Source organism: Orcinus orca, chromosome 3 (genome assembly GCF_937001465.1).
Source record: "Orcinus orca chromosome 3, mOrcOrc1.1, whole genome shotgun sequence".
In the NCBI taxonomy this organism is placed as follows: Eukaryota; Metazoa; Chordata; class Mammalia; order Artiodactyla; family Delphinidae; genus Orcinus; species Orcinus orca.
This window is the reverse complement of record NC_064561.1, coordinates 142,330,276-142,357,644: the sequence shown is the minus strand read 5'-3', so window position 1 is coordinate 142,357,644 and position 27,369 is coordinate 142,330,276. Positions and strand designations below refer to the sequence as shown.

Genomic DNA, 27,369 nt, shown 5'->3' with positions numbered 1-27,369 from the left:
CTTTTGGCTGTTTTGAGTAATGCTTATGTGAACATTAATATACAGTTATCTGTTTGAGTCACTGTTTTTGCATTTTTGGGGTATATGTCTAGAAGTGGAATTGCCAGGGAATGGGACTGTGGTAAGTTAAAATATGCTACAAAATCACTGCTCTTACCAAGAATCAGCCTTTTTTTTTTTTAACATCTTTATTGGAGTATAATTGCTTTACAGTGGTGTGTTAGTTTCTGTTTTATACAAAGTGAATCAGTTATACATATACATATGTTCCCATATCTCTTCCCTCTTAGATCTCCCTCCCTCCCACCCTCCCTATTGCACCCCTCTAGGTGGTCACAAAGCACCGAGCTGATCTCCCTGTGCTATACGGCTGCTTCCCACTAGCTATCTATTTTACGTTTGGTAGTGTATATATGTCCATGCCACTCTCTCACTTTGTCACAGCTTCCCCTTCCCCCTTCCCATATCCTCAAGTCCATTCTCTAGTAGGTCTGTGTCTTTCTTCCCGTCTTACCCCTAGTTTCTTCATGACCTTTTTATTTTTTCTTAGATTCCATATATATGTGTTAGCATACGGTATTTGTTTTTCTCTTTCTGACTGACTTCACTCTGTATGACAGACTCTAGGTCCATCCACGTCACTACAAATATCTCAATTTCGTTTCTTTTTATGGCTGAGTAATATTCCATTGTATATGTGTGCCACATCTTATTTTTTTGTTTATTTTTTCTTTTTTTTTTTTTTGCGGTATGCAGGCCTCTCACTGTTGTGGCCTCTCCCGTTGCGGAGCACAGGCTCCGGACCCGCAGGCTCAGCGGCCATGGCTCATGGGCCCAGCTGCTCGCGGCATGTGGGATCTTCCCGGACCGGGGCACGAACCCGTGTCCCCTGTATCGGCAGGCGGACTCTCAACCACTGTGCCATCAGGGAAGCCCTGTGCCACATCTTCTTTATCCATTCATCCAATGATGGACACTTAGGTTGCTTCCATGTCCTGGCTATTGTAAATAGAGCTGCAGTGAACATTTTGGTACATGACTCTTTTTGAATTACCATTTTCTCAGGGTATATGCCCAGTAGTGGGATTGCCGGGTTGTATGGTAGTTCTATTTTTAGTTTTTTAAGGAGCCTCCATACTGTTCTCCATAGTGGCTGTATCAATTTACATTCCCACCAACAGTGCAAGAGGGTTCCCTTTTCTCCACACCCTCTCCAGCATTCATTGTTTGTAGATTTTTTGATGATGGCCATTCTGACCGGTGTGAGATGATATCTCATTGTAGTTTTGATTCGCATTTCTCTAATGATTAATGATGTTGAGCATTCTTTCATGTGTTTGTTAGCAATCTGTATATCTTCTTTGGAGAAATGTCTATTTAGGTCTTCTGCCCATTTTTGGATTGGGTTTGTTTTCTTGTTATTGAGCTGCATGAGCTGCTTGTAAATCTTGAAGATTAATCCTTTGTCAGTTGCTTCATTTGCAAATATTTTCTCCCATTCTGAGGGTTGTCTTTTGGTCTTCTTTATGGTTTCCTTTGCTGTGCAAAAGCTTTCAAGTTTCATTAGGTCCCATTTGTTTATTTTTGTTTTTATTTCCACTGTAGGAGGTGGGTCAAAAAGGATCTTGCTGTGATTTATGTCATAGAGTGTTCTGCCTATGTTTTCCTCTAACAGTTTGATAGTGCCTGGCCTTAATTTAGGTCTTTAATCCATTTTGAGTTTATTTTTGTGTATGGTGTTAAAGTGTTCTAATTTCATTCTTTTACATGTAGCTGTCCAGTTTTCCCAGCACCACTTACTGAAGAGGCTGTCTTCTCCACTGTGTATTCTTGCCTCCTTTATCAAAGATAAGGTGACCATATGTACGTGGGTTTATCTCTGGGCTTTCTATCCTGTTCCATTGATCTATATTTCTGTTTTTGTGCCAGTATTGTACTGTCTTGATTACTGTAGCTTTGTAGTATAGTCTGAAGTCAGGGAGCCTGATTCCTCCAGCTCCATTTTTCGTTCTCAAGATTGCTTTGGCTCTTCGGGGTCTTTTGTGTTTCCATACAAATTGTGAAATTTTTTGTTCTAGTTCTGTGAAAAATGCCAGTGGTAGTTTGATAGGGATTGCATTGAATCTGTAGATTGCTTTGGGTAGTAGAGTCATTTTCACAATGTTGATTCTTCCCATCCAAGAACATGGTATATCTCTCCATCTATTTGTATCATCTTCAATTTCTTTCATCCGTGTCTTATAATTTTCTGCATACAGGTCTTTTGTCTCCTTAGGTAGGTTTATTCCTAGATATTTTATTCTTTTTGTTGCAATGGTAAATGGGAGTGTTTTCTTAACTTCATTTTCAGATTTTTCATCATTAGTGTATAGGAATGCCAGAGATTTCTGTGCATTAATTTTGTATCCTGCTACTTTACCAAATTCATTGATTAGCTCTAGTAGTTGTCTGGTAGCATCTTTAGGATTCTCTACGTGTAGTATCATGTCATCTGCAAACAGTGACAGCTTTACTTCTTCTTTTCTGATTTGGATTCCTTTTATTTCTTTTTCTTCTCTGATGGCTGTGGCTAAAACTTCCAAAACGATGTTGAGTAATAGTGGTGAGAGTGGGCAACCTTGTCTTGTTCCTGATCTTAGTGGAAATGGTTTCAGTTTTTCACCACTGAGAATGATGTTGGCTGTGGGTTTCTCGTATATGGCCTTTATCATGTTGAGGAAAGTTCCCTCTATGCCTACTTTCTGGAGGGTTTTTAATCACAAATGGGTGTTGAATTTTGTCGAAAGCTTTCTCTGCATCTATTGAGATGATCCTATGGTTTTTCTCCTTCAGTTTGTTAATATGGTGTATCACGTTGATTGATTTGAGTATATTGAAGAATCCTTGCATTACTGGAATAAACGCCACTTGATCATGGTGCATGATCCTTTTAATGTGCTGTTGGATTCTTTTTGCTAGTATTTTGTTGCGGATTTTTGCATCTATGTTCATCAGTGATATTGGCCTGTAGTTTTCTTTCTTTGTGACATCTTTGTCTGGTTTTGGTATCAGGGTGATGGTGGCCTTGTAGAATGAGTTTGGGAGTATTCCTCCCTCTGCTATATTTTGGAAAGTTTAAGAAGGATAGGTGTTAGCTCTTCTCTAAATGTTTGATAGAATTCACCTGTGAAGCCATCTGGTCTTGGGCTTTTGTTTGCTGGAAGATTTTTTTTTTTTCTTTTTTTGCTGTACGCGGGCCTTTCACTGTTGTGGCCTCTCCTGTTGCGGAGCACAGGTTCCAGACACGCAGGCCCAGCGGCCATGGCTCACGGGTACCAGCCGCTCCGCGGCATGTGGGATCTTCCCGGACCAGGGCACGAACCCGTGTCCCCTGCATCGGCAGGTGGACTCTCACCCACTTCGACACCAGGGGAGCCCTGCTGGAAGATTTTTAATCACAGTTTTAATTTCAGTGCTTGTGATTGGTCTGTTCATATTTTCTATTACTTCCTGGTTCAGTCTCGGTAGATTGTGCATTTCCAAGAATTTGTCCATTTCTTCCAGGTTGTCCATTTTATTGGCATACAGTTGCTTGTAGTAATCTCTCATGATCCTTTGTATTTCTGCAGTGTCGGTTGTTACTTCTTCTTTTTCATTTGTAATTCTATTGATTTGAGTCTTCACCCTTTTTTTCTTGATGAGTGTGGATAATGTTTTATCAATTTTGTTTATCTTCTCAAAGAACCAGCTTTTAGTTTTATTGATCTTTGCTCTCGTTTCCTTCATATCTTTTTCATTTATTTCTGATCTGATCTTTATGATTTCTTTCCTTTTGCTAACTTTGGGTTTTTTTTGTTCTTCTTTCTCTAATTGCTTTAGGTGCAAGGTTAGGTTGTTTATTTGAGATGCTTCCTGTTTCTTAAGGTAGGATTGTATTGCTATAAACTTCCCTCTTAGAACTGCTTTTGCTGCCTCCCATAGGTTTTGGGTCGTCGTGTCTCCATTGTCATTTGTTTCTAGGTGTTTTTTGATTTCTTCTGTGATCACTTCGTTATTAAGTAGTGTATTGTTTAGCCTCCACGTGTTTGTATTTTTTACACATCTTTTCCTGTAATTGATATCTAATCTCATAGCCTTGTGGTCAAAATCACTGCTCTTACCAAGAATCTGCCTTTATTTAAAAAAAAGAAATGTTCCTTGGGTTGATGCAAGTCCTTGTTGAATTTTCAGTTTGGAAAATGTTAATTCTAACAGTTTTTTCAATTTTTTTCCTCCTTTGGAGTAGCAGCATTTGGAGTCCCTTACTTTGCCATTTTCATTGATATCAGTGATACATACCATTTAATAATTTTCATTTTGTTTGCTGGTGTATAGAAATACAATATGTTTTGTATATTGAAGGTTCAGTAACCTCACTAAACTTATGGTAAGTACTTTTTCTTCCCATGGATTGTGGAAATACCCTGTTAATGGTGCAGTTGTGGCAACTTTGAGTGTTTTACAACTGTCATTTTTTCCTTTTAGTCATTTTTAGTTTTTACTCCCAAAGCAAGTAGCAGGTTTTTAAAATACTGTAGTATATCTATTTATACTAATGAAGTTGAACATTTATAGGTCACATACAGCGTTTCTTTTTAGTAACTGTTAATGGCTTAAAATATTAAAGTCATTGAATTATGCAAGACTTGAATTAACTTGGCCACCATGTCCCCAGTATTTCTTTCTTGTTGTTTTGTGTTGTTTTTGCGTGTATGTTTTAATATTATAGGCTGTCAAGATGGAAATGATTCAGAAGCTTCAGGGTCATCCAGAAGAGGTGGAAGAGGTAGTTTCCGAGGTTGCTGTGGAGGGTTTGTTCTAGGAAGTCCAAGTTAGTGGTGGATTGCAAATAGTGTGTTCATTTATTACGAAAGAAATGATAAAAAATAATACTTATCATATAAGGTTGTTATGATGATTATATGAGAATAGTTAAGCATAGTGGTTGGTACATAATCACTTATATTGTATAAAATATTATTTTTTAGACACATGTAATTCCTTACAGTTAAGTGGGAATATATGAATCTTTTTAGCAGTGTGTGTGACTCATTTCTTTAATATTACATACTGTGAAGCATTTTAGAGCTTTGATAAAGATGGCTGACCTTACAAATAGGTGGCCTTCTCTATGGCTCTGTGTCCCATTATACCTCTTTTATACCAATGTGGCTTTCTACCTAAATTCTACCAGTCATCATTCCTTGGTGCTAAGGTATTGTTTTCTGAAGTCACTGTTGGAATGCATTTGTCACTTAACAGAGGAGGACAGAATAGTGGAAGCTAAAAACATAAATTGTAATAATGATTTAATAGATGTATAGTGGATTAGTGAATTGTCACTTTAAAAAAAGTGAAGGGATCTGGAGGGTTGCTGTTCAGGACTGATAAAGTTTGATTTGGGAACTGTGGGTGCAAGGGGTGCTTTTCCGGAGAATAAGCAGTGAGATTATGTAATGTGAAATTTCTGGGGGCAGTAACCATGCTGTTTTTCAGAGGTAATTTAACTTTTGCTTATATCATATTTTGGTGTAGTATTGACCCTAACTACTTTTATAAAATAATTTTAATAAAATAAAAATTTTAAGGAAGTAATTTGTAATTGAAGGAAATAATTTGTGGAGAAATTCTTTTGTGTGCTTCCTAGAAAAATACTGTAATTCCTGTTAAATTTAGATTATTTTATTCTGCATCTTTTTAACTTATGGCACCATAAGTTGATTTTTTTTCTTTGCTGCATGATTTAAAAGCTTCTTAAAAGTAACATAATCTAAATTTATTATCTGTAAATCTAGATAGCAAATATGAACAAGATGAGGGGACCCAGTGCACTGGTGGCATTTTTGGCTCTAGAAGATCAGCATTAACTGGTGTAGGTGAGAAATAGAATTTATTACTGAATATTAATCATTCACATTTGCTTTTATCTCTAGGATTAATAAACCTAATATATATGTTTAAGTGTACTAGATTGGCTCATGATTTTCTCTGCTTTTTAGATTTGTAGGCAAAAATACATGGACAGTTTTGCCTCCCTTACAAAGTTTGTGCTCTGTGAATTATTTCTTCTTTCTTATCTACCAGTTAATTTGAGTTATAAATTATACTTTTAATTGGAGGAAGGAAAATGAAGTTTGCTTTGATTTCAAAGAAAGGATTCTGAGTTAGGGGATTTGAGGAGAAAGTGAAAAAAAGGAACATAATTATTGACGAAAAATGTTGAAATGTGGATAAATAAACTGTGGTACTAAAAAGAAATGAGCTATTAAGGTATGAAAAGACATAGAGGAACCTTAAATATGTATTCCTGAGTGAAAGAAGCCAATCTGAAAAGGCTACATACTGTATGATTCCAGCTATATGAAATTCAGGAAAAGGCAAAACTATAAGAAGAAGGGTGAAAAAAATAGGTGGTTGCTAGGGGTTGGGGGAAGGGATGAATAGGCAGAGCACTGAGGATTTTTAGGGCAGTGAAGTTACTTTGTATGATACTGTAATGGTGGAGACATGCCATTATACATTTGTCCAAACATAAAGAATGTATAATACCAGGAGTGAACTGTAATGTAAATGATGGACTTTGGGTGATTATGATGTGTCAGTGTAGGTTCATCAATTGTAACAAATTACCTCTTTGGTGGAGGATGTTGATAATGGGGGGAGGCCATGCAGGTGTGGGGATAGGAGGTATATGGGACATCTCTGTACTTTCTGCTTAATTTTTCTGTGAACCTAAAACTGCCCTAAAAAAAATGAAGTCTTTAAACAAAATGTTCAAATGAGAAAAAGGTTTAAGTATAGAATTAAGAGATGGGTGGATTAAGGGACTAGAATCCTGAGTAATTACTCAGTATTTGAAAAGAAATAGCTATATGGTTTATGTGCTTGAGGAGGAGCTGTGATTTCTCTAAATCTTCTGTAAAACAATGCCTTACAGGTAAGGGTGACACTTATCAAAGCAGAAGTGGTAGTGGAAGTGGACGAGGTGAGTTCTTATCTGGTTTACCTGTAAGTGGTTAAAATTACTGTAACCGAAGCTTAATTTTTGAAGTTAAAGGTAACTGTTGCTGCTTTTATACACTTTGTGGAGTATGCATTTGCACAGCCAGTTTTGGGAAGTTGTTTACTACTACTCTTTAATCCAACAATTCTGTTATAGGAATTACATACTGTAGGTGTATTTGCTCAGTACATGTAAAAGTGTGTTCACTGCAGCTTCATTTATAATAAGTAAAAACTGAAAACCACCTAAAAACTCATCAGTCTGTTTAATAAATGATATAACCATAAAATGGGAGATACCATGCAGATGTTAAAGATTGAGATGTAATCTATATGTATAAATTCTTACTAAAATAATGTTTTTTCTTATGAGATAGTTATTTGGCTTGGCATAGGGGATAAAGCAAGTTCAGTATAGATGATTTTATACTATGAAAAAATTTTTCAGAGTTAAAAATATTTAAATGTCATATAAAAATTGAAATGTTTTCTAGACTAGTAAAACCATAAAGCTTGTTTGATGTCTCTGAAAAATTCTTAGTGATCATTATTAGTCCCCACTTCCTTCCTTTGGATTCTTGGATTCTTCACTATAGAAAAAGATTATTAATGGCTAAACCGTATCTTCTACAAATGCTCAGATGTTGTTTGAAAAAGGATTTCAAGACCTATGGACATACAGGACAAGAAAATTAGCTCACATGTAAAGATGCTATATCTAGTTAGCCTTTCAAATCTAATGCAGTCCTTGTTCTTTTTTTGTGATAGTACCTGAAAGTGGCACAATAGATGACTCCTTGTCTAAAGATCAGAAAGATAGTGTATAGAAAGGAGTCAACACGGCAGACCTGACTGCTGTTCTTTGAAAGACCTGGCTTCTGAGAACTTGAACTTAGGGTTCTCACCACTCTTAACTGGTGTGAGTGGCTCACTGTGCCTAAACAGTTTGTACAACTGTGTGGTTTATGCTGAATACCTGCTTTTCTTCTGGGAGTCTGGAAGTTTGGTACATGCCAGGCAGAAGGTTCCTGCATTATCAGCACCTCATAAGAACCCTGGATATTGAACCTCTAATGGGCTTCTCTGGTAGACAGCATTTCCAACATGTTGTCACAACTTGTCCTGTGTGATACCAGTGGAAGAGACTCTTGAAAGCTTGGTTGCCTGGTTTTCTCTGGACTTTTCCCTGTACACCTTTTTCCTTTGCTGATTTTGCTCCCTATCCTTTCTATGTAATAAGTCACAGCCATGGTTATGACTATATTCTGAGTCCTAGCAAATCATAGAACCTATGGGTTGTAGTGGGGACATCCCAACAAAGATGGATTTTTAGTTCCTTTTAGAAAATACATTCTTTTGCTGAGGAATATAGGGATTAGGAAAGAGACATAACAGTTTAAATGAAAGAATACTAATATGTTATAACAGTGTAATCATAAAATCAGCATGTTGAATGCTAAGGAAACAAAATGTTCAGGGTTCTATTTATCTTAATTGTGTCAAGTATTATTTGTACGAAGGGACTTTATGCATTTTCAGAACTTTTTCTCTTTGAAGATAAGCAATGAAAAGAAAGATGTGCATAATCTTGTATCTTGACTGTATCTTGTGGATTTCTTTAATAGGTGGTTACAAAGGTTTAAATGAAGAAGTAATTACAGGCTCTGGAAAGAGTAAGTTTTACTTTAGATAAGGTATTTGATTTTTATAGTGAGCATTCTTTTACCCTTCGATTTTTAAGAACATTTATCTGTTTTTCGATTTGATTCCTTTTAAGATTCTTGGAAGTCAGAAGCTAAAGGAGGAGAAAGTGGTGACACTCAAGGTATATTAATTTTTGTGTGATCCACATGAGTGTATATTGCATTTTAATACAAATACAGAATATTTAAAAACAGAGGTAACTTTTTAAAATTTGAAGTGAAAACTTTAATGGTAAACATTGGGAATTACTACAGTATTTAAAATTTGAGTTTGTCAGTTTTTGTATGTTTTCCCTCTTATTTTTATTCTAGTCCTTGTAATGTAAATTTTCTTTTTAAATTCTAAGGACCAAAAGTGACCTACATACCACCTCCTCCACCTGAGGATGAGAACTCCATCTTTGCACATTATCAGACAGGCATAAACTTTGACAAATATGATGCTATTCTTGTAGAAGTATCTGGACATGATGTACCACCAGCAATTCTGGTCAGTGTAATAATTGTTTCTATAATGACTGTGTAGCAAACTTCGGTTTTTAAAAATTTAGTACATTTCTTTAAGTTGGTATTAAAGAATACAAAAATTTCATCTTATTCTCTAATGTCTTAGGTTGGAAATTTAGAACCATGACTACCATCTACATTAGAATTAATTGCTATGTTGAAAGGGAGGGTACTATATTTCCTCCCCACCTCCCAAAACCAGGATGAGAACTTTATTTAAATTCACTAAAAAGGATACTTTTCCTAGAGATCAAGATTTCTGCTTCCTAAGTGTGTGAGAAAGTGTGTCTTAGGGGAGTGGTTTTCTAAGGAGTGGGGGAGCCCAGAGTCCCTTGTTGGTAATGAACCATTTTTACTGATTAGAGTTATTTGTATCTCACAGGTTTTAAGGGGACAGAAAAGAGTTTCTAGAACCACTGTCTATACGGAATATTCCTTAATTCTATCAAGTAATAACATACAGGTTCTGGATACTACTTTTGAGTGGGGGCATATTTGTAAAGTTAACATAGTATATAAAGTGGAATTAACAACTTGAAACTAATTCAAATAGAATATGTTTATGGAATGACCTGTATATGATATATGGAATTTAATCACTGCCACCTGCTTTTTTTTAGACTTTTGAAGAAGCTAATCTTTGTCAGACACTGAATAGCAACATTGCTAAAGCTGGTTATACTAAGCTTACTCCTGTGCAAAAATACAGTATTCCTATTATACTAGGAGGAAGAGATTTGATGGCTTGTGCTCAGACAGGGTCTGGAAAGACTGTAAGTCACTTTCCTGCATGTATTCTGCCCCATATTCAAACTGCTACTTTTTGAACTTTGGTTCTTCCCAAGTAGAAGATTTCAGTGAACTGTCATAAATATTCATGTGTGTTTGCTTCTGATTTCTGGTTTTATTGAGGTTTGTGTGCTTCTGAAGAAAGAATTTTGAACTATTTCCAGAGTACTTCATAGATTTTTAATCTCTAAGTGTGGTCAGCTTTTTCTGTGCAACATAGTATCTAAAACAAAATGATTGAGGGTCAAAGCACCAAAGTTTATAAGCCACAGAGAAAGGTAAAAAATAATTTATGTAATACAGCTGATACAGTTTTGGAGTCAAGAGAATGAGAAATAGCTGTAGGTATTATACCTGTTCCTTAGTATGAAGTGACCTCCGGTTATGCTAATTCTAAAAGAACTCTGATGGGACCAGGTTGGTCTTAGGACTAAACTGTGGGGTTTGTCTATTAAATAGGGTTCCATGAGATGAGTATTAAAGACTGTCATTTCCAGAATGATAGACTCTTGGTTCATACTGTATTAGTCTTAAAAAACTTCCATAGTAGAGTTGAAGGGAAAATAAGTGAGTTGTATAATACAGCAGCTGTTGTGTGACTTAAATGTGGTTTTGGAGGTAGATTTTAGTGTCTTATTTGTTTAATGAGAAAACTATAGCACAAAGTTTCTTGCCACATGTAACTTTAATAAGGGTGATATGTTTAGTAATCCAAATGAATGATTTCCCAAGTTTTGCTCTGCTTGTGGACCACTTTTGTCGTGCATTCTGATAATTTTATTTCTACCCCAAAAGGAGTCATTTAGAATGAATGCTGCATGCTGCATTAACCTCTAAAAATAAGTTTATTTAGAATCTATGGCTGTGCTTTTTAAAAAAAGAACAAAAGATATTTTCATAGGGTAGATTAACTATCAGACATTTTATATTGTATAATATGAGCATGAAGACCTAAATGTTAAAAACTCGTGGAAATAAAAATAGTTTTCCTTTCTCATCTTAAATTTACCAAAAAGATGAAAGAAGAAGCTAAAGGATATGAAGACATGAGGAATAGGTTGCCATAGGGAGAAGGATGATGCACTATACATTTGTAATTTATGGAATTTAACTTCTAGGCAGCTTTTCTCTTGCCAATTTTGGCTCATATGATGCGTGATGGAGTAACTGCCAGTCGTTTTAAAGAGCTGCAGGAACCAGAGTGTATTATTGTCGCACCAACCCGAGAATTGATCAGTCAGATCTATTTGGAAGCCAGAAAATTTTCTTTTGGGTAAGTACATCTAGAATGCCACTCACAAAAAAGTTTTTCTTTAGAGAATTTTCTTACTTATTTTGGGAAGAACACAGTGCATGAATAAGAATGCACTCATGTAATTGATTGAAGTTTCCTTTTTCATAATCTTGTTTATGGAATCTCTTTATTTTAAAAAGAAACATTCTTATTAAAAATTAGATGATAATAGAAATAGATAAGACAATAGTGAACATATTGGTGTGTCTTCTGGTAGTTTTTAAATGTATGTTTAAAAAATGAACTTAGGGTGTTCCTAATAATTTTCTGTTCTTTACACGTAACTTAATAAAATGGATAACTGCTTATTTAACAACCAGACCTAATTTTTAATGACTTTAAGATTGCCCATGTGTATGTATTTTATTTCTCTATTTTGGGGGATTTAGGTTGTTTCTAATTTGGAGCTACTATAAATAAAAATAATTCTTGCTGTAATGAACAGCTTGCTATATAAATTTTTTCTACTTTTATGTTTTAAGTATTTTCTTAGAGATTTTTATAAATTTAATGTTAAAGAATATGGACTTATTTTAAAGCTTGCCTTCTACCAGCAGTATATGAGAATGCCAATTTCACTACACACTTTGCCAGTATTTGGTATTAGTTATTTGTTGCTGCTTACCTTAAAACCTAGTTGCTCAAAACAATAAATATTATCGGGCTTCCCTGGTGGCGCAGTGGTTGAGAGTCTGCCAATGCAGGGGACACGGGTTCGTGCCCTGGTCTGGGAAGATCCCACATGCCGCAGAGCGGCTGGGCCCGTGAGCCATGGCCGCTGAGCCTGCGCGTCCAGAGCCTGTGCTCCGCATCGGGAGAGGCCACAACAGTGAGAGGCCCGCGTACTGTAAAAACAAACAAACAAAACAAAACAAAAAAACAATAAATATTATCTTACAGTTTCTGAGGGTTAGGAATTGCGGAACAGTTTAGCTGGGTGTTTCTGACTTGGGATCACTTATGAAGTTGCAGACAAGATGTCAGCTAGGATTGCAGTCATCTGAAGGTTTGACTGGATCTCTGTGTAAGGATGCTTGATTGTCCTTAGGAAATGACAACTGGCTTCCCTTAGATTGTGTGGTCAATGAGAAAGAGCAAGGAGGAGGTTGCTATGACTTTTATAAAACAGTTGCAGTCACTTTGGCCATATTCTGTTAGTTACTAAGCAAGTCAGTAAGTCTATCCCATACTCAGGACTGGCTATATATTTTGCTAGAACTAGTGCAAAATGAAAATGCAGGGTCCTTTGTTAAAAAATTATGAATTTTAAGCAGCAAATATAGAACATTAAACCAAGCACAGGGCTCTTCTAAGCTTGGGACCCTGTATGACTGCACAGGTTGTACACCTATGAAGCCAGCCTTGTACACACCTATAGGGGAGCGGAGTTAGGATCTATATTTAAAGGAAGGAGTATTGAAGAATTTATGTACATATTTTAAAACCACCACAGGTATCTTCATTTTTTTTTCATTTATTTGGTTATTGAGAGGTTGAACGCTTTATACATTTTCTTTTGTGAATTATGTATTATCTACCAGTTTATCTATTGGGATATTAGTGTTTTTCTTTACAATTTTTTAGTTTTCTCTGTATAGAAGCTTAACCTTTTATTTTGTATAAATCAGTTTATTTAAAATGAGAGTAGAAAAAATTAAAATTATTAAAATCCCTTTAATGTCAAGTTTGACAGATCTTTTGGAAAAAGTAGGTGTACATTGCTTATATCAGTGTTTATTTCTTGCTTATCCCCATGTAGTATGTTGCTCTTCAGTCTTTTAATTTTACTTTTTTTTTAAAGCTTTTCCAGTAAATTTTTTAAAATTTTTACTTATTTATTTTATTTTTGGCTGTGTTGGGTCTTCGTTGCTGTGCGCGGGCTTTCTGTAGTTGTGGCGAGTGGGGGCTACTCTTTGTTGTGGTGTGTGGGCTTCTTATCGTGGTGGCTTCTCTTTTTGCGGAGCACGGGCTCCAGGTGCACAGGCTCCAGTAGTTGTGGTGCGTGGGCTCTGGAGCGCAGGCTCAGTAGTTGTGCCGCATGGGCTTAGTTGCTCTGTGGCCTGTGGGATCTTCCTGGACCAGGGCTCAAACCCATGTCCTCTGCATTGGTAGGCAGGTTCTTAACCACTGCGCTACCAGGGACGTCCCAACTTCAGGCTTTTAAATCACGTAAAAGATAACAGTTTTCTTTTTTAAAAAACGAAAGCATATGTATGATAAATTCAGATAATTATGCACAAAATGAATATTAGTACATGGATATTTGTTGGAACATTTTTGTGGCAAAAAACTGAAAAGTATCAATATTTATCTTTAATTCTCCTCTTCAGAGTTTACACACTATTAACAGTTTATGTGAAATAGCTGGTGCACATGTATGCACTTTAATTCTCTCAACAAATGGTGGCATACTAAGCTTGTTGTCACCCTGTTTTTTAAAAGTTGTGTATGTTGGAGCTATTGTTTACTCTAGAACTGTACTCCTTTTTATGAATGCACAGTATTTCTTTGTATGGGTGGGCTATAATTTTAAGTCTTTTATTGTTAGACAATTAGATAGGTTTCAATCTTTTGATACTAAAAATAATGTTAGTAGTGAATATTATTTTACAGTCATCTTTACCCATGTGTGGGGACACATCTGAAGGGAAAATTCCTAGATGTGAATTTATTGGGAAAAAGATATGTTTTAAAATTTTAATAGAGATTAAAATTGTGAAAGGTGTTGTATCAGTTTATCCTCCTGAATGCCAGTTTCCCTATGCCCTGGATAACATGGTATTATCACACTTGAGGGAAAATGTTGTTAGTCTTCATTTATTTTGCTTTTAAAAGTAATGTTGAACTTAACGTGTTTAAAAACCTTTGTATTTTCTGTGAACCATTTGTTCATGTTTTTGGCTTATTGCGTGAGTGTTGGTCATGTTTATCATTGTTTTTGAAGAGCCCTTTATCAGACAGGTTGCAAATATTTTTTTCTCACAGCTTTTCAGCTTCTTTCTGGGAAGGATTTAATTTTTTTAAAATTATGTTGAATGTATTAGCTTTTCCTTTATGGATTTCATTTTACATCTTGTTAGAAACAAATGGCTAATTTTCAAGTAACTAGAAAGTGGCATTTACTTTTATTGTTAATAGGACTTGTGTAAGAGCTGTTGCTATATATGGGGGAACCCAGTTGGGGCATTCCATTCGACAAATAGTACAAGGCTGTAATATATTATGTGCTACTCCTGGGAGACTGATGGATATCATACGTAAAGAAAAGGTAGGCTCTAGAGGGATAACAAAGTTGTGGTATTGATTAATAATTTTTTTTGTTTGGGGAAGAGAGAGATTGGTATAAAGATACATATATTTATTACAGCACCATTTATATATTAGGCACCCATCAGATGCTTTGAATGCATTCTCATATAAATCTTAAAATAATGAAAATAGGAGGTAAATAGTATTTTCCATTTTATACTTGGGAAAACAAGCTTAGTGAGATTATGTAATTTATTTTAAACCTCTCAGTTAGCTCTAGTAAGTGATAGAGCTAGGGTTAGAATCTGGATCTGATTCCAGAATCTATATCCTATACCCCACTACACCGGGAGAGAAATGTAATAAGTGGTTTTATCTAGTTTCATATATGTCTTGATGAAATAAATTTTTTTTCCTGAAAGAAAGCCTTTGTGGCATCAGTAATTTTGTCTTCTGTTTTAGGTGTGGGAGTGATTATTATCCAGGACTATTAATTTTCTGTCTTCAGAAAGAGATTTTAGGGCTATGTATTTCTTTTTGGTATTCACATACCACAGTATTACATCTCTGTATCAATATTTTCAGTTCACTTTCATGACTGATTTGCTTTTTTAAGGCCCTTCTCTAAAGGGATTGTTCAAAACATGCTGTTTCTGCATAAAGGGACTTTTCTTAGGATACTTATTAAGAGTATCCAGAGAAATCCACCTTGATTAAACATCTTCCCTGGGGTACCAAAATAACTTGTTTTCTTTTTGCAAATGTGTGTCTGTTTTTAGCACTAAGTATCCATGATAGGTTAGAAAAGTTTCCCAGTTGTTCCTGAGTGATTAGAGAATGGGGGATTTATTAAGGGTTTAAAGGAGTTAGAAATAAGTTTAGCAGTTACAAGACATTTGAATATGTCATGCTGTTAAGCAATTTTATTTTTTACATTAAAGAGTCTGACTTTATCAGATAATATAGTCTAGATCTGTGCTGTCCAATACAGTAGTCACTAGCTACATGTGGCTATTTAAATGTCAAAGTGATATAAAATTAAAAATTCATTTCTTCAGGCACACTAGGTACATTTCAAGTGCTTATAGCTGCATGTGGCTACTGGCTAACAGTGAAGATACAGAATTTTTAAGTAATTACAGAAAGGTGTATTGTGTAGTACTGATCTAGATGTTTTGGTTTCTTTCTTATAAAATGTTTTATAACATAAGGCAAAATTGAGAACTGAAATAAACACTGGTAGTATTACCTAAACATAACAGTTCTCTTTGTTGTATGCATTTATTTCTAATCTTCATCCTTAAGAATATATTAATAGTTGGAGTTGTAGAGAATATTTTAGTTTAATACATTAACTAGTATGCATTCTCTGCCCTCACCCTTGAAAATATCCTTAAAGATTGGTCTCAGACAAGTCAAATATATAGTTTTGGATGAAGCTGATCGCATGCTGGATATGGGTTTTGGACCAGAAATGAAGAAGTTAATTTCCTGCCCAGGAATGCCATCAAAGGAACAGCGTCAGACCCTTATGTTTAGCGCAACTTTTCCAGAAGAAATTCAAAGGTAAATTTTTTCTTCTTAAAAGTAGTTGCTATGTACTTGATGCTTTTATAGCAGGAGAAATACTGTGAATATCTTATTTTTGAGAGATTTACTTCATTTAATCCTAAATTTAAGATTGTAACGTAGGTAGTTTAGAAGTATTTCCAGGAAGTTTACCCTATTTTTCATTGTTTCTTACCTTAATTCCTGGCTTTACATTAGCATCACATTTTATTAAAGTCTGTGTGTGTGTGTGTGTGTGTGTGTGTGTGAGAGAGAGAGAGAGAGAGAGAGAGGGAGAGAGGGAGGGAGGGAGGGAGGGAGAGAGGGAGGGAGAGGGAGAGCGAGCGAGCGAGCGAGCACATGAGTGCAACACCTAGCTAGGATTTAATAAGTGCTTACTAAATGAAATTATTTTTATTGTTGTGCCTTCTCCTCAAACCAAATAATAGAGCTTGGGGGAATTGTGCTTGTGTTGGAAAATTTATATACCAATTTCCGCAGATATTTGAGTATCATACCACGTACTCTGTGGTCTGTGAGTTCTGAGATTAGGATGACACATTCCTGCTAGAGTGGTGACTCTACCTCCTGCCTGCTGATCCCTTGGCCACAGGGAACCTGAAATGCCCATGCAGCAGCTCTAGCTTACAGTTCAGTAAGACTCTTCCTGTTTTCTCTGGTGGAACCATTCTCTCTTTGGGAACCAAGACCTCCAAAACTGCAGAACCTATACTTGTAGTGGGGGTAGGAAGCACAGATTTCCCATGTGGGTCACTGGAAGTGATGGATGGTATGTGGACCACCCTTGCTTGTATCTCTTCATTCACAGACCCATGTACCACATGAAGATCTTTGATTCCTACTGAAAGATATTCCATCCTCATAAAGAATCACTTCCAAGCTGTCCCTTTAGCTGTTCTTTCAGTGGACAGTTCCAGTTTGTCAGGCTGGCAACTTCTGGGTGTTGTGATATGATATGGACCCCATGGTTGTGCACCTGCTGCAATACCACCTTTGCTGAAAGTGGATCCCCTGGTCTGATAGAATGTTACGTGGGGTCAAACACTATCAATTTGTATTACTTATTAGATGATTTTAAAAGCCTTTGTATAAAGTTAAAAAGAGCTCTTTACTGAGGAAAAAGTCTAAATCGTAATAAAGCATTTGGCCAGTTGCCAGGATTTTTTTCTTTCTTAGTGGTACATAAAAGAATAGTTTCTTATATTTAAATGGTGTCTTAAATTTGAAATGGGGTATCTACATTCCCATCATCATCATAGGTAATTAATACTAGGTGGGTAAATACCTACCTAATTAGCAGGTAATATTCCTGCTGCCTATCTATTTTTTTTTTCAACAAAATAATTTTATTTCCGGGACTTCCCTGGTGGCACAGTGGTTAAGAATCCACCTGCCAATGCAGGGGACACGGGTTCGAGCCCTGGTCCGAGAAGGTCCCACATGTTGCGGGGCAACTAAGCCCGTGCGTCACAACTACTGAGCCTGTGCTCTAGAGCCCGCGAGCCACAACTACTGAGCCTACGTGCCACAACTACTGAAGCCCGAGCACCTAGAGCCTGTGCTCCGCAACAAGAGAAGCAACTGCAATGAGAAGCCTGCGCACCGCAACAAAGAGTAGCCCCCGCTCGCCGCAACTAGGGAAAGCCCGCACGCAGCAATGAAGACCCAACACAGCCAACAATAAATAAATAAAATTTTTTAAAATTTATTTTTATTTATTTATTTCCTAACACGTGGCAAACATATACATCCAGTACGTACTTATCTTGGACATTTATTCACAGATGCCTTCCAAACTACAACTGTCTTGATATTTAAGCAGGAACTAAAAGTTATCTTAGTTGATATGAAAGATGCTTTTAGATGGATAACAGTATGGATATATTGCATTGGTCACAGCAGAATTTGATTGATTAGTTCTATAAATTTAAAGCTTGGAAAAGTTACTACTTTTGCATCTAATGCTTTCAGACGAATAGGATGCAGCAATATCAACTTGTATTCCAGAGAAATTTCCTTAGTTTTTCTGGTGATGGAACCACTTATCCCCATCTGTTGGTATTGTGCAGGCAGATTCACATGGTGGTGGTAAAGCATCCACAATGGCTTTGGCAGCATCAGTATCACACTGGAAGGGGCTCTCAAACACTGTGGTATTCATGCAACTGATTCCTTTTCCATCAGTTTTCTAAGTCACTAATGCTCTCCAGTAGTCATGAGTGCTTTTAATAATATCAATTGCAAAGTCCTTATCTTTAAATTCTGCGTTGAAAGCAAACTGGTTCTCAGGTTTTCCATCAGGAACCTTGTACCTTCTAAACCAGTCCACAGTAGCTTCCAGGTAGCCAGGTTTCAGCCGCTTGACATCATTAATATCATTATAATTGGCTGCATCAGGATCATCCACATTAATGGCAATGACTTTCCAGTCAGTTTCCCCTTCATCGATCATAGCCAGTATGCCCAGAACTTTCACCCTGATTATTTCCCCTCTTGCACATACCTTGCTTCCAATTTCACACACATCAGTTGGATCATTGTCACCACAGCAGCTGGTGTGTTCACAATTGTGTCCTGGGTCTTCCCAAGTCTGAGGGATGGCACCATAGTTCCAGATATATCCTTTATAAGGGAACAAATTTGCAACATGACGGAGTTTTCCTTTTTTCACATCTTGTTTAATTGGGTTTAAAGGATCCTTTGTAGCAATCTCCATTTTTGCATTCGACCAGCGTGGTACTTCAACCACCATGTGGAACACATCCTTATCTGCATAAATTGGAATATCATGAAATGGAGATATATATTGTCCTTTTTCATTTTTGAGGAAGACTCAGTACTCGAGGGTGAAGGGTGTGGCGTGCTCCTCGCTGCTGAAGCCGCTCATGATGCTGGAGACCAGCCGCCGCTGCTGCTACAAAGCCACTCTATTTTTTTTTTTTTAATTTTAATTTTTTTTTTTTTGGCTGTGTTGGGTCTTCGTTGCTGCACGTGGGGCTTTCTCTAGTTGTGGCGAGTGGGGCTACTCTTTGTTGTGGTGTGCGGGCTTCTCATTGTGGTGGCCTCTCTTGTTGTGGAGCATGGGCTCTAGGTGCGCGGGCTCAGTAGTTGAAGCATGCAGGCTCTAGAGCACAGGCTCTGTAGTTGTGGTGCACCGACTTAGTTGCTCCACAGCATGTGGGATCTTCCCGGACCAGGGGTTGAACCTGTATGCCCTGCATTGGCAGGCAGATTCTTAACCACTGCGCCACCAGGGAAGTCCCATCTATTTTTTTAATTTACCCTGAAATAGGAAAGTGTTTGGCCAGATATTGGCCAGCCCAAATGACTAATGTATACTACCGTCAGTCAGTAATATTTGTTGAGGACTTTTTATGAGCCATATTTGATTATAAGCCCTGGGGCTATATGATAAATAGGATAGAGTTCCTGACCTTGAGTTGTTTATATTCTTGAGTTCTTGATGACTTCTCAGTTGCTTTACTGTCTGCATTTAAATGTTACAAGTTGCCTATTATTCTGTCTAAAGTCCACTTTTTTCATTCTACATATTCACTGAACCATTGAAGCATCCATTTCCTTGGCTTGCACTTGTACCTGTTTACTCTCCCAAACTTATTACCTGTATTTTTTTGATTGACGTATAGTTGGTTTACAATATTATATTATTTTTAAGTGCTCAGTGTAGTAATTCAGTATTTTTGTAGAATATATTCCATACAAAGTTATTTTAAAATATGAAGTATATTCCCTGTACTGTACATTACATTTTTGTAACTTATTTATTTTATACTTAGTAGTTTGTAACTCTTAATCCTCTTCGCCTCCTTTACTCCTCTCTCAGCCCCCTCCCTTCTGGTGACCACTGGTTTGTTCTCAGTATCTGTGAGTCTGTTCCTGTTTTGTTACATTTGTTCCTTTTACTTTTAGATTCCACGTATAAGTGAAAACATACAGTGTTTGTCATTCTCTGACTTATTTCACTAAGCATAATAATCTCCAGGTCCATCCATGTTGTTGCAAATGGCAAAATTTCATTCTTTTTTATGGCTTAGTAATATTCCATTGCATATACGTATACCCCACATCTTCTTTATCCATTCATCTGTTGATGGAAACCTAGGTTTTCATATCTTGGCTATTGTAAATGATGCTGCTGTGAACATTGGGGTGCACATATCTTTTCAAATTAGTGTTTTTATTTTCTTTGGATATATACCCAGGAGTGGAATTGCTCCATACGATCGTTCTATTTTTAATTTTTTGAAAAACTTCCATACTGTTTTCTATAGTGGCTGTACCAATTTACATTCCCACCAGCAGTACACAAGGGTTCCCTTTTCTCCACATCTTGCCAACCCTTGTTATTTCTTGTCTTTTTGATAATAGCCATTCTGACAGGTGTGAGGTGGTATCTCATTGTGGTTTTGATTTGCATTTCCCTGATGATTAGTGATATTGAGCATCTTTTCATGTGCCAGGTGGCCATCTGTATGTCTTCTTTGGAAAACTGTCTATTCAGGTCCTCTGCCCAGTTTTAAAAATTGGGTTGTTTGTCTTGTACTGTGAAGGAAACCATGAAGAAACACAAAAAGACAATGTACTGGTTGGGAGAAGATAATTGCAGATGATATGTTCCATAAGGGATTATGTAAAGATCTTCTACAACTTAATATCAAAAACAAACAACCCAATTATTACTTGTATGCTTAATCTCTCTCCTCAGCTCCAGACTTTTAGATTTAACTCTTTAGGATTGTTTTTCCTCTTAGATGAATTAACCGGTAACTCATGTTCATCAAGTCCAAAATTGAACCTATTCTTCAGCTCCCTCTTTCCTTTCCAGTTTTCCTTATTGGCATTGTGGTCTTTGGCAGCCAGAGTCCTTTGAATCATGTTGATTCCTCCCTCATACTCCTTTAATTCTGCCCTTCGAAAGTGTTCAACTTGGCAGTTATCTCTAAAATATTTCAAATTCATTAGTTTCTTTATTTCCCACCTTATTTTAGGTCCTTTTCAGTTTCCCTCTGCTCATTGGTGGTAGCTTTCTTTCTAACCTGTCTCCCTGCCTGTAGTTTCATTTTTATGCTGGTAAAAATTCCAAAACAAAGTCTGATCTTTATAGCTATTTATTTAAGATAAACCCTCCCATGTCTTTCCATCTCCACAGACTAACCAACTTTCAAATTCTTTTACACAAGACAGTTTCTGCCTCATTTGCCACTTTTTTACCTGGACCGATGTATTTCTGGCTTATTTAGACTATTTCCTGTCAGCCACACAAGCCAAATTCTGTTCCTCCTCATTATTTATCCTTGTGTCTTCTTATGCATTGAGTGCCTTTCCCTAGTCATCATTTTTTCACATTCTTGCTTGCTGCTTCCTTAGATGAAGCTTCAAACTTGAAGACTCTTTAACAGACATCATTTCATCCATTTCCTGCCAGTCTTGTGAAAGAATCCTGTATCTTGTGAAAGAAACTATTTAAAACACTTTTCATGTTTCTTGGAATATAGTTAGGTTCAATAGATATTAACTATTGTAACACTGGATTATTATAGTAAATCATTAAATAATTAAAATATGTAAATATTAACCTATATAAATATTTTAGATTATAGTAATTATTTTTTAATATAATTATATTTATGCTACCTGATATGAGCACCTCAGAGGCAGAGACCATCACATTCATCTTTACACACCCAGTGCCTTGTACCATGTATGCCTGACACGAGGCACTCAGAATATGTTTTCATGAGTGTAAAGGATGATTGACAATTAAGACTTGCAGATGATCTCAAGGTTTGAGAGGGTTCTTGTCTCTAGAGGTAGTATATCAACAGTGTTTTTCTTTTATGGTAAGAGAGCAGATGAAGAGAGAGAAGCAGCAGTGATTTATTAAGATTATGGATTTACTGAGTTTGAACTATTTTCTTGATATGCTAGGAGGTGGCTAGAAAGGGACTGCTTTTGGCACTGCTACATAGGAGAGTATATACATGACTGCTACATGACCTTCCCTTTTTTTCCTTCCAAACTTGCTCTGTAATTGGCAATTCCCCTTCTCCCTACTCCATGTTCCTGGGTGATCTAGAGCAGGGCTTCTTAATTGTGTGCTGTCAGTGAGGTGTGTGTGTGTGAAGATGCTGATACCCCCAACCTTTGGGGTGAGCCTCCACAACTTGGTGTGGCCCTGGCCCCTAGTCTCTTCACATCATCACATTTTTTTGCCCAATTATGCTGTACAAATATTATCATTTTCTATGTTTGTCATGTTACAAAAAGCACTGACTTAAGATCTGGTTTGCTTCTAATACTTCATTTGAAGTATACTAATTTGACAACTAATATTTTCAGGAAACAACTCCTAGAAATAACATACATGAAAGCAATGAATGAAAAACAGAATTTCTGTTGTAGGGTTACATTTTAATTTTTAATAAAAAAATTCCTGCTTGTAGTCTGATACTTAGCATACTTTTTTTTATTGTTATATACACGTTTTATATAGTTTTGTGTGGTGAGCACATCCACTTGAAATTACTTATCCGTAATTTGACACAGACTTTTTCACTAGTAGTTGTTAAGTATTTTGCAAAATCTTAACATTTAATACTGATATTTGAATGTACTTGGATGTACATTGGATGTACTGATATTTGAATGTACTTGGTACTGGTATTTGAATGTACAAAGTACTGATATTTGAATGTACTTGGATGTACATCTAAGTACTTGGATGATGTAAGTATCCACCTTCTCTTATTATAGCTGTTATAATCTGGCTTATTAATATTGAGGTAACACTTGCAGGAATTCAGTAAATATTATGAGTATTAATGGAAGAGGATAAGTTAAGGAATACTCTCTTGTCTTTCTTTCTTGTCTCTTGTCTTTCAAGGTTGGCTGGGGAGTTTTTAAAGTCGAATTATTTGTTTGTTGCTGTTGGACAAGTGGGTGGAGCATGTAGAGATGTTCAGCAGACCATTCTCCAAGTTGGCCAGTACTCAAAAAGAGAAAAACTTGTCGAAATTCTACGAAACATAGGTACCTTACATTGATATAATTATCTTTTGTTATGATTTTGATTTTTACAATAATGACTTCTGGAAATGACTTTAAACATTATTTGGCATAAGTTAAATAAATAAGTTTTCACTGTTTCCTCTTTCTCTAAAGCTCTTTTTCTTATGATTCGATATTTTGGATAAATGATGTAGCAGTATAATCCTTTCTCCTCCATAAATGTTAAAAATAGGAAGAATTTGAGACTTTGTTTGAACAGTGTTTGACAAAAAACTATTCCAGCAGAAATACATATTTTCTTGTTTTAGAAAATAGAAAGGAAGAGTAACATATCTACATCAAGCTCTGTTTACTCCACTAAAAGTGAAATCTTTGTTGTATTTCTACTTCCCAGTTTCTGCTCTCTAAGGCTTCCTGTATTCATAGTTCAAAGAATTTTGGAGATAGAAGGGACTTTAAAGCTCTAGTTCTGTTCCTTCACAATGTTGATGAGAAATCTATCTCTTTACCCTCAAAAAAATTTTTTTTCAATAGAAAGTTGTATTTCTTTGATTGAGATAGCTTTAGTTTGTGCCTTGAAATAAAATTTTCTAATATGGCCTTTTTTTTTTTACTTTGCATGGAAATGTCATGCCATATATCCTAGTATTTTACATATTTTTGTTCATATAATTTATCTCTTTTTCTAATTGTTAACTTAAATCTGCTAGCTTTCCTCTTCTGCCTTTAAAATGTGTAGGTTTCATTATTTCATAGTAGTGTACCATCTGCCTTTTTCATAATTTTAAATGAACAGGTGTCAAAGATTTTGTTGAGCTCATTAATTACAAAGGGAGCTAGTAAGATGTTACAGCCAATTCTAAGGAGAATTGAAAAAACACATTTATGTTTATTTATTTTTAGTTTTTTGGCTGTGTTGGGTCTTAGTTGAGGCATGCAGGATCTTTCATTGTGGCACGTGAGCTTCTCTTTAGCGTGCGGGTCTTTTCTTCTCTAGTTGTGGCGTGCGAGCTCCAGAGCACATGGGCTCTGTAGTTTGCGGCATGTGGGCTCTCTCATTGAGGCGCATGGGCTCGGTAGTTGTGGTGCGCAGGCTTAGTTGCCCCACGGCATATGGGCTCTTAGTTCCCCGACCAGGGATCGAACCTGTGTCCCCTGCATTGGAAGGCGGATTCTTTACCACTGGACCACCAGGGAAGTCCCCAGAGAACACATTTATGTATAGGATATCAGGAAAGCTAAGATGGATTTACAAATAGATGCAAAAGTGGTCAGTATCCACAAAGCAATAATCAATTACATTTGAGGGAAAATTTTCATTTGTATTTTTATTGATAAGAATCATTTGCATTGCTCTCAGTTGCAATAGAGGTATAAAAAAATAAAAGACAGTAAAAGACACAGACAACCCTGAAGGGTGTGCTCATCAGTGATCATCTTTGCTCTTTTCTTGAAAAACAAACACACAAATGGTTTATATTTCTTGGTCACTGTTACTCCAAGTGTAGTCTCAACCACTTATGTTAATTATTTTAACTGTAGTAACTTCTATTTCAGAGAGTAAACTAGAGGCAGGGATGGACAGTCGAGAGATGTCATACACAAACATTGTAGCTGACTACCAGAGCTCATGAACTTTCTATACCACAGATATATCTTTCTACACCACACATATTCTTCTACACTTAAAGTAGCAAAATTGAGTAGGTTCTTTTTTTTTTTTTTTTGCGGTATGCGGGCCTCTCACTGTTGCGGCCTCTCCCGTTGCGGAGCACAGGCTCTGGACGCGCAGGCTCAGCGGCCACGGCTCACGGGCCTAGCCGCTCCGTGGCATGTGGGATCTTCCCGGACCGGGGCACGAACCTGCGTCCCCTGCATCGGCAGGCAGACTCTCAACCACTGTGCCACCAAGGGAAGCCCGAGTAGGTTCATTAATATGACTCAAAGATATTGCTTCTCTATAGTATATGAAAAATAACAAGCAAAAGGATATAAACTTATGTTTAGTAATTAATGTTTGAGAATTCTGTCCTATATTCAGTGATTATTGAGTTAATTAACTCAATATAGTCTACTATTTTAAGTTATCTAAAGCCAAAGATCTTGGAAATTATCTTTCAGATGACAGTATACAAAACGGTAGATAGTGTTGAATAGTCAGTTTAGTTGAACACAGATTTACATTTTCATACACTTAAACAAAACATTATGGAGAATGTTAGTTATTTTGACTGGTAAATCTCTATACATTAAGAAAAACCCAAGTAAAATAAGATACATGTTTGTTTTCTACTTAACACTGATACATTCGAGAAAATACATTTGTATTTTTAAAACCAAGTAAGTTAGTCTTGTTTACCAAAGATTTCACTTAATTATGGGAACTTGGAATCTTAAAATATTTCTGCTTTAGCTCCTATAGGAAGAATTTTTTTTTAAGTTTAATATAGTTAAAGTATTATGAGTCAATTTCTTTATTTTCCAGGAATTTTAGGAGTATTTATCTCTATAAATTCTCTAATTTATCTCTGTAAACCAATCAGAATTGAGCTCCTTTAAGAGACTTTATAATTTGTTAATACTCTCCATAGAGTATTAACATAATGCTTATACATAGTGGTGGGTAAAGCCCTTTCTGAATTATAGGTACATAAAGAGCTTATAGCTTCATTTCTACCACTTCAGCCACAGGTAAAGAGTAAACACAGAAATACAAAAAATGGCAATCTAACTACCAAAGCTAGAATTCTTTTTAGATTCTTAATTGATTTTAGTTCACAATGGACTAATAGTCAAAAAAGGCTAACAAGATGAATTGTCTATTATTTTTCACGCAACAAAATACGTAACTATAATTCATTAATCCATTTACAAAGATCACCAGGTGGTCTGCTTATAAAACTAAATTTGCATTATTGCTGCCACCAAAGGGGTATAGCTTATTGTCTGAAGGAGAAAAAATACCAAATCAGTAGAGGAAAAAAACTAGAGAAGTGTCAGGGGAGTTAAATTTTTATTACCATTTGGGATTCACACTGGGAACCAAGAAAAGATGAAATCGAGGCTTTAAGCTGCACAGTAGTATTAGGTAACTGACTATCAAATTTATCAGTTTTGGCATTGGGCATCTTGTTGGATTGAAAGGTAATTTTTGATAAAACATAAAATCATTACTCTGATAAAATGACTATGTCTCAAGGATATAACTCATTTATTACTGTAAGAATCAGTTGCTCTATTGATTTCCTACCTGGTTGTCTAATAGATATCTGTGATTTATTGATAATTAAATATCACCCCTAAACCTTCCTTTCTTACAGTCCTCCTATCTCACTTAGTGTTTGTTCCATTCTTCCAGTTGCTCAGACACAAAATCTGAGGCATCCTTGAGTTCTTTCTCCAGTGTGCACATCTGATCTGTTAGCAAAATCCTCTTGTTTCTATCTAGCATCAAAGTATATCAGAACCGGGCTTCCCTGGTGGAGCAGTGGTTGAGAGTCTGCCTGCCGACGCAGGGGACGCGGGTTCATGCCCTGGTCTGGGAAGATCCCACATGCCGCAGAGCGGCTGGGCCCGTGAGTCATGACCGCTGAGCCTGCGCGTCCGGAGCCTGTGCTTCGCAACGGAAGAGGCCACAACAGTGAGAGGCCCGTGTACCGCAAAAAAAAAATAATAATAAAATAAAAATAAAAAGTATATCAGAACCCATCAGCTGCTCAGTTAAAACAAAGATCAGATCTTTCCACTTCTCTTCTCCAAACCCAGTGGCTTCCCTTCTCAAAGTAAAGATCTTTCAATGGTTTTCAAGGCCCTTCATGATATGGCCTCCATTACCCCTCTGTCTTCAAATCCTACTGCTCTCCCTTGCTCACCCTATTCCAGGCACCCTTTGCTCGTTACTATTCCCCACACATAGCAGACATGGTTCTGCCTCATTGCCTTTGTTCTTGATGTTCCCTCTGCCTAGAACATAAAAACCACATGGGGACCTCTTTTCTGTTTTTTTTTTTTCTTTGAGCACACCAAGAACACCCATACCTTAGATTGATCCTTTATATTTGTTCTTACCCTCTGGCTTGTAATACTGTTTCCTCGGGTATCTGAATGGTTCACTTATTTTAGTAATATCTCTACTCAGATGTCATCTAATTAGAGAGGGTACATCCGTCCACTTGGGCCCTTTATTCTGCTGATTTTTTTTTCCTTTTT

The 27,369-nt window shown here is 36.5% G+C and overlaps 2 protein-coding genes across 2 annotated transcripts in view; one reads left to right on the top strand and one right to left on the bottom strand.

Moving 5' to 3' along the window:
• The window catches only part of DDX4 (DEAD-box helicase 4), a 68,886-nt gene that overhangs the window by 37,199 nt on the left and 4,318 nt on the right, over positions 1-27,369 (top strand). The window contains exons 8-18 of the mRNA XM_049707915.1: positions 4,748-4,804; positions 5,814-5,894; positions 6,956-7,003; positions 8,646-8,693; positions 8,798-8,845; positions 9,071-9,213; positions 9,851-10,003; positions 11,138-11,292; positions 14,452-14,581; positions 15,962-16,128; positions 23,036-23,181. Coding sequence (XP_049563872.1) covers positions 4,748-4,804; positions 5,814-5,894; positions 6,956-7,003; positions 8,646-8,693; positions 8,798-8,845; positions 9,071-9,213; positions 9,851-10,003; positions 11,138-11,292; positions 14,452-14,581; positions 15,962-16,128; positions 23,036-23,181 — 1,176 coding nt within the window. The remainder of the gene's footprint in view (positions 1-4,747; positions 4,805-5,813; positions 5,895-6,955; positions 7,004-8,645; positions 8,694-8,797; positions 8,846-9,070; positions 9,214-9,850; positions 10,004-11,137; positions 11,293-14,451; positions 14,582-15,961; positions 16,129-23,035; positions 23,182-27,369) is intronic.
• Positions 17,850-19,018, bottom strand: LOC101287150 (inorganic pyrophosphatase-like). The gene is given in 1 exon segment (XM_012534936.3): positions 17,850-19,018. A coding segment is annotated over 1 exon segment (870 nt). The 3' UTR covers positions 17,850-18,148.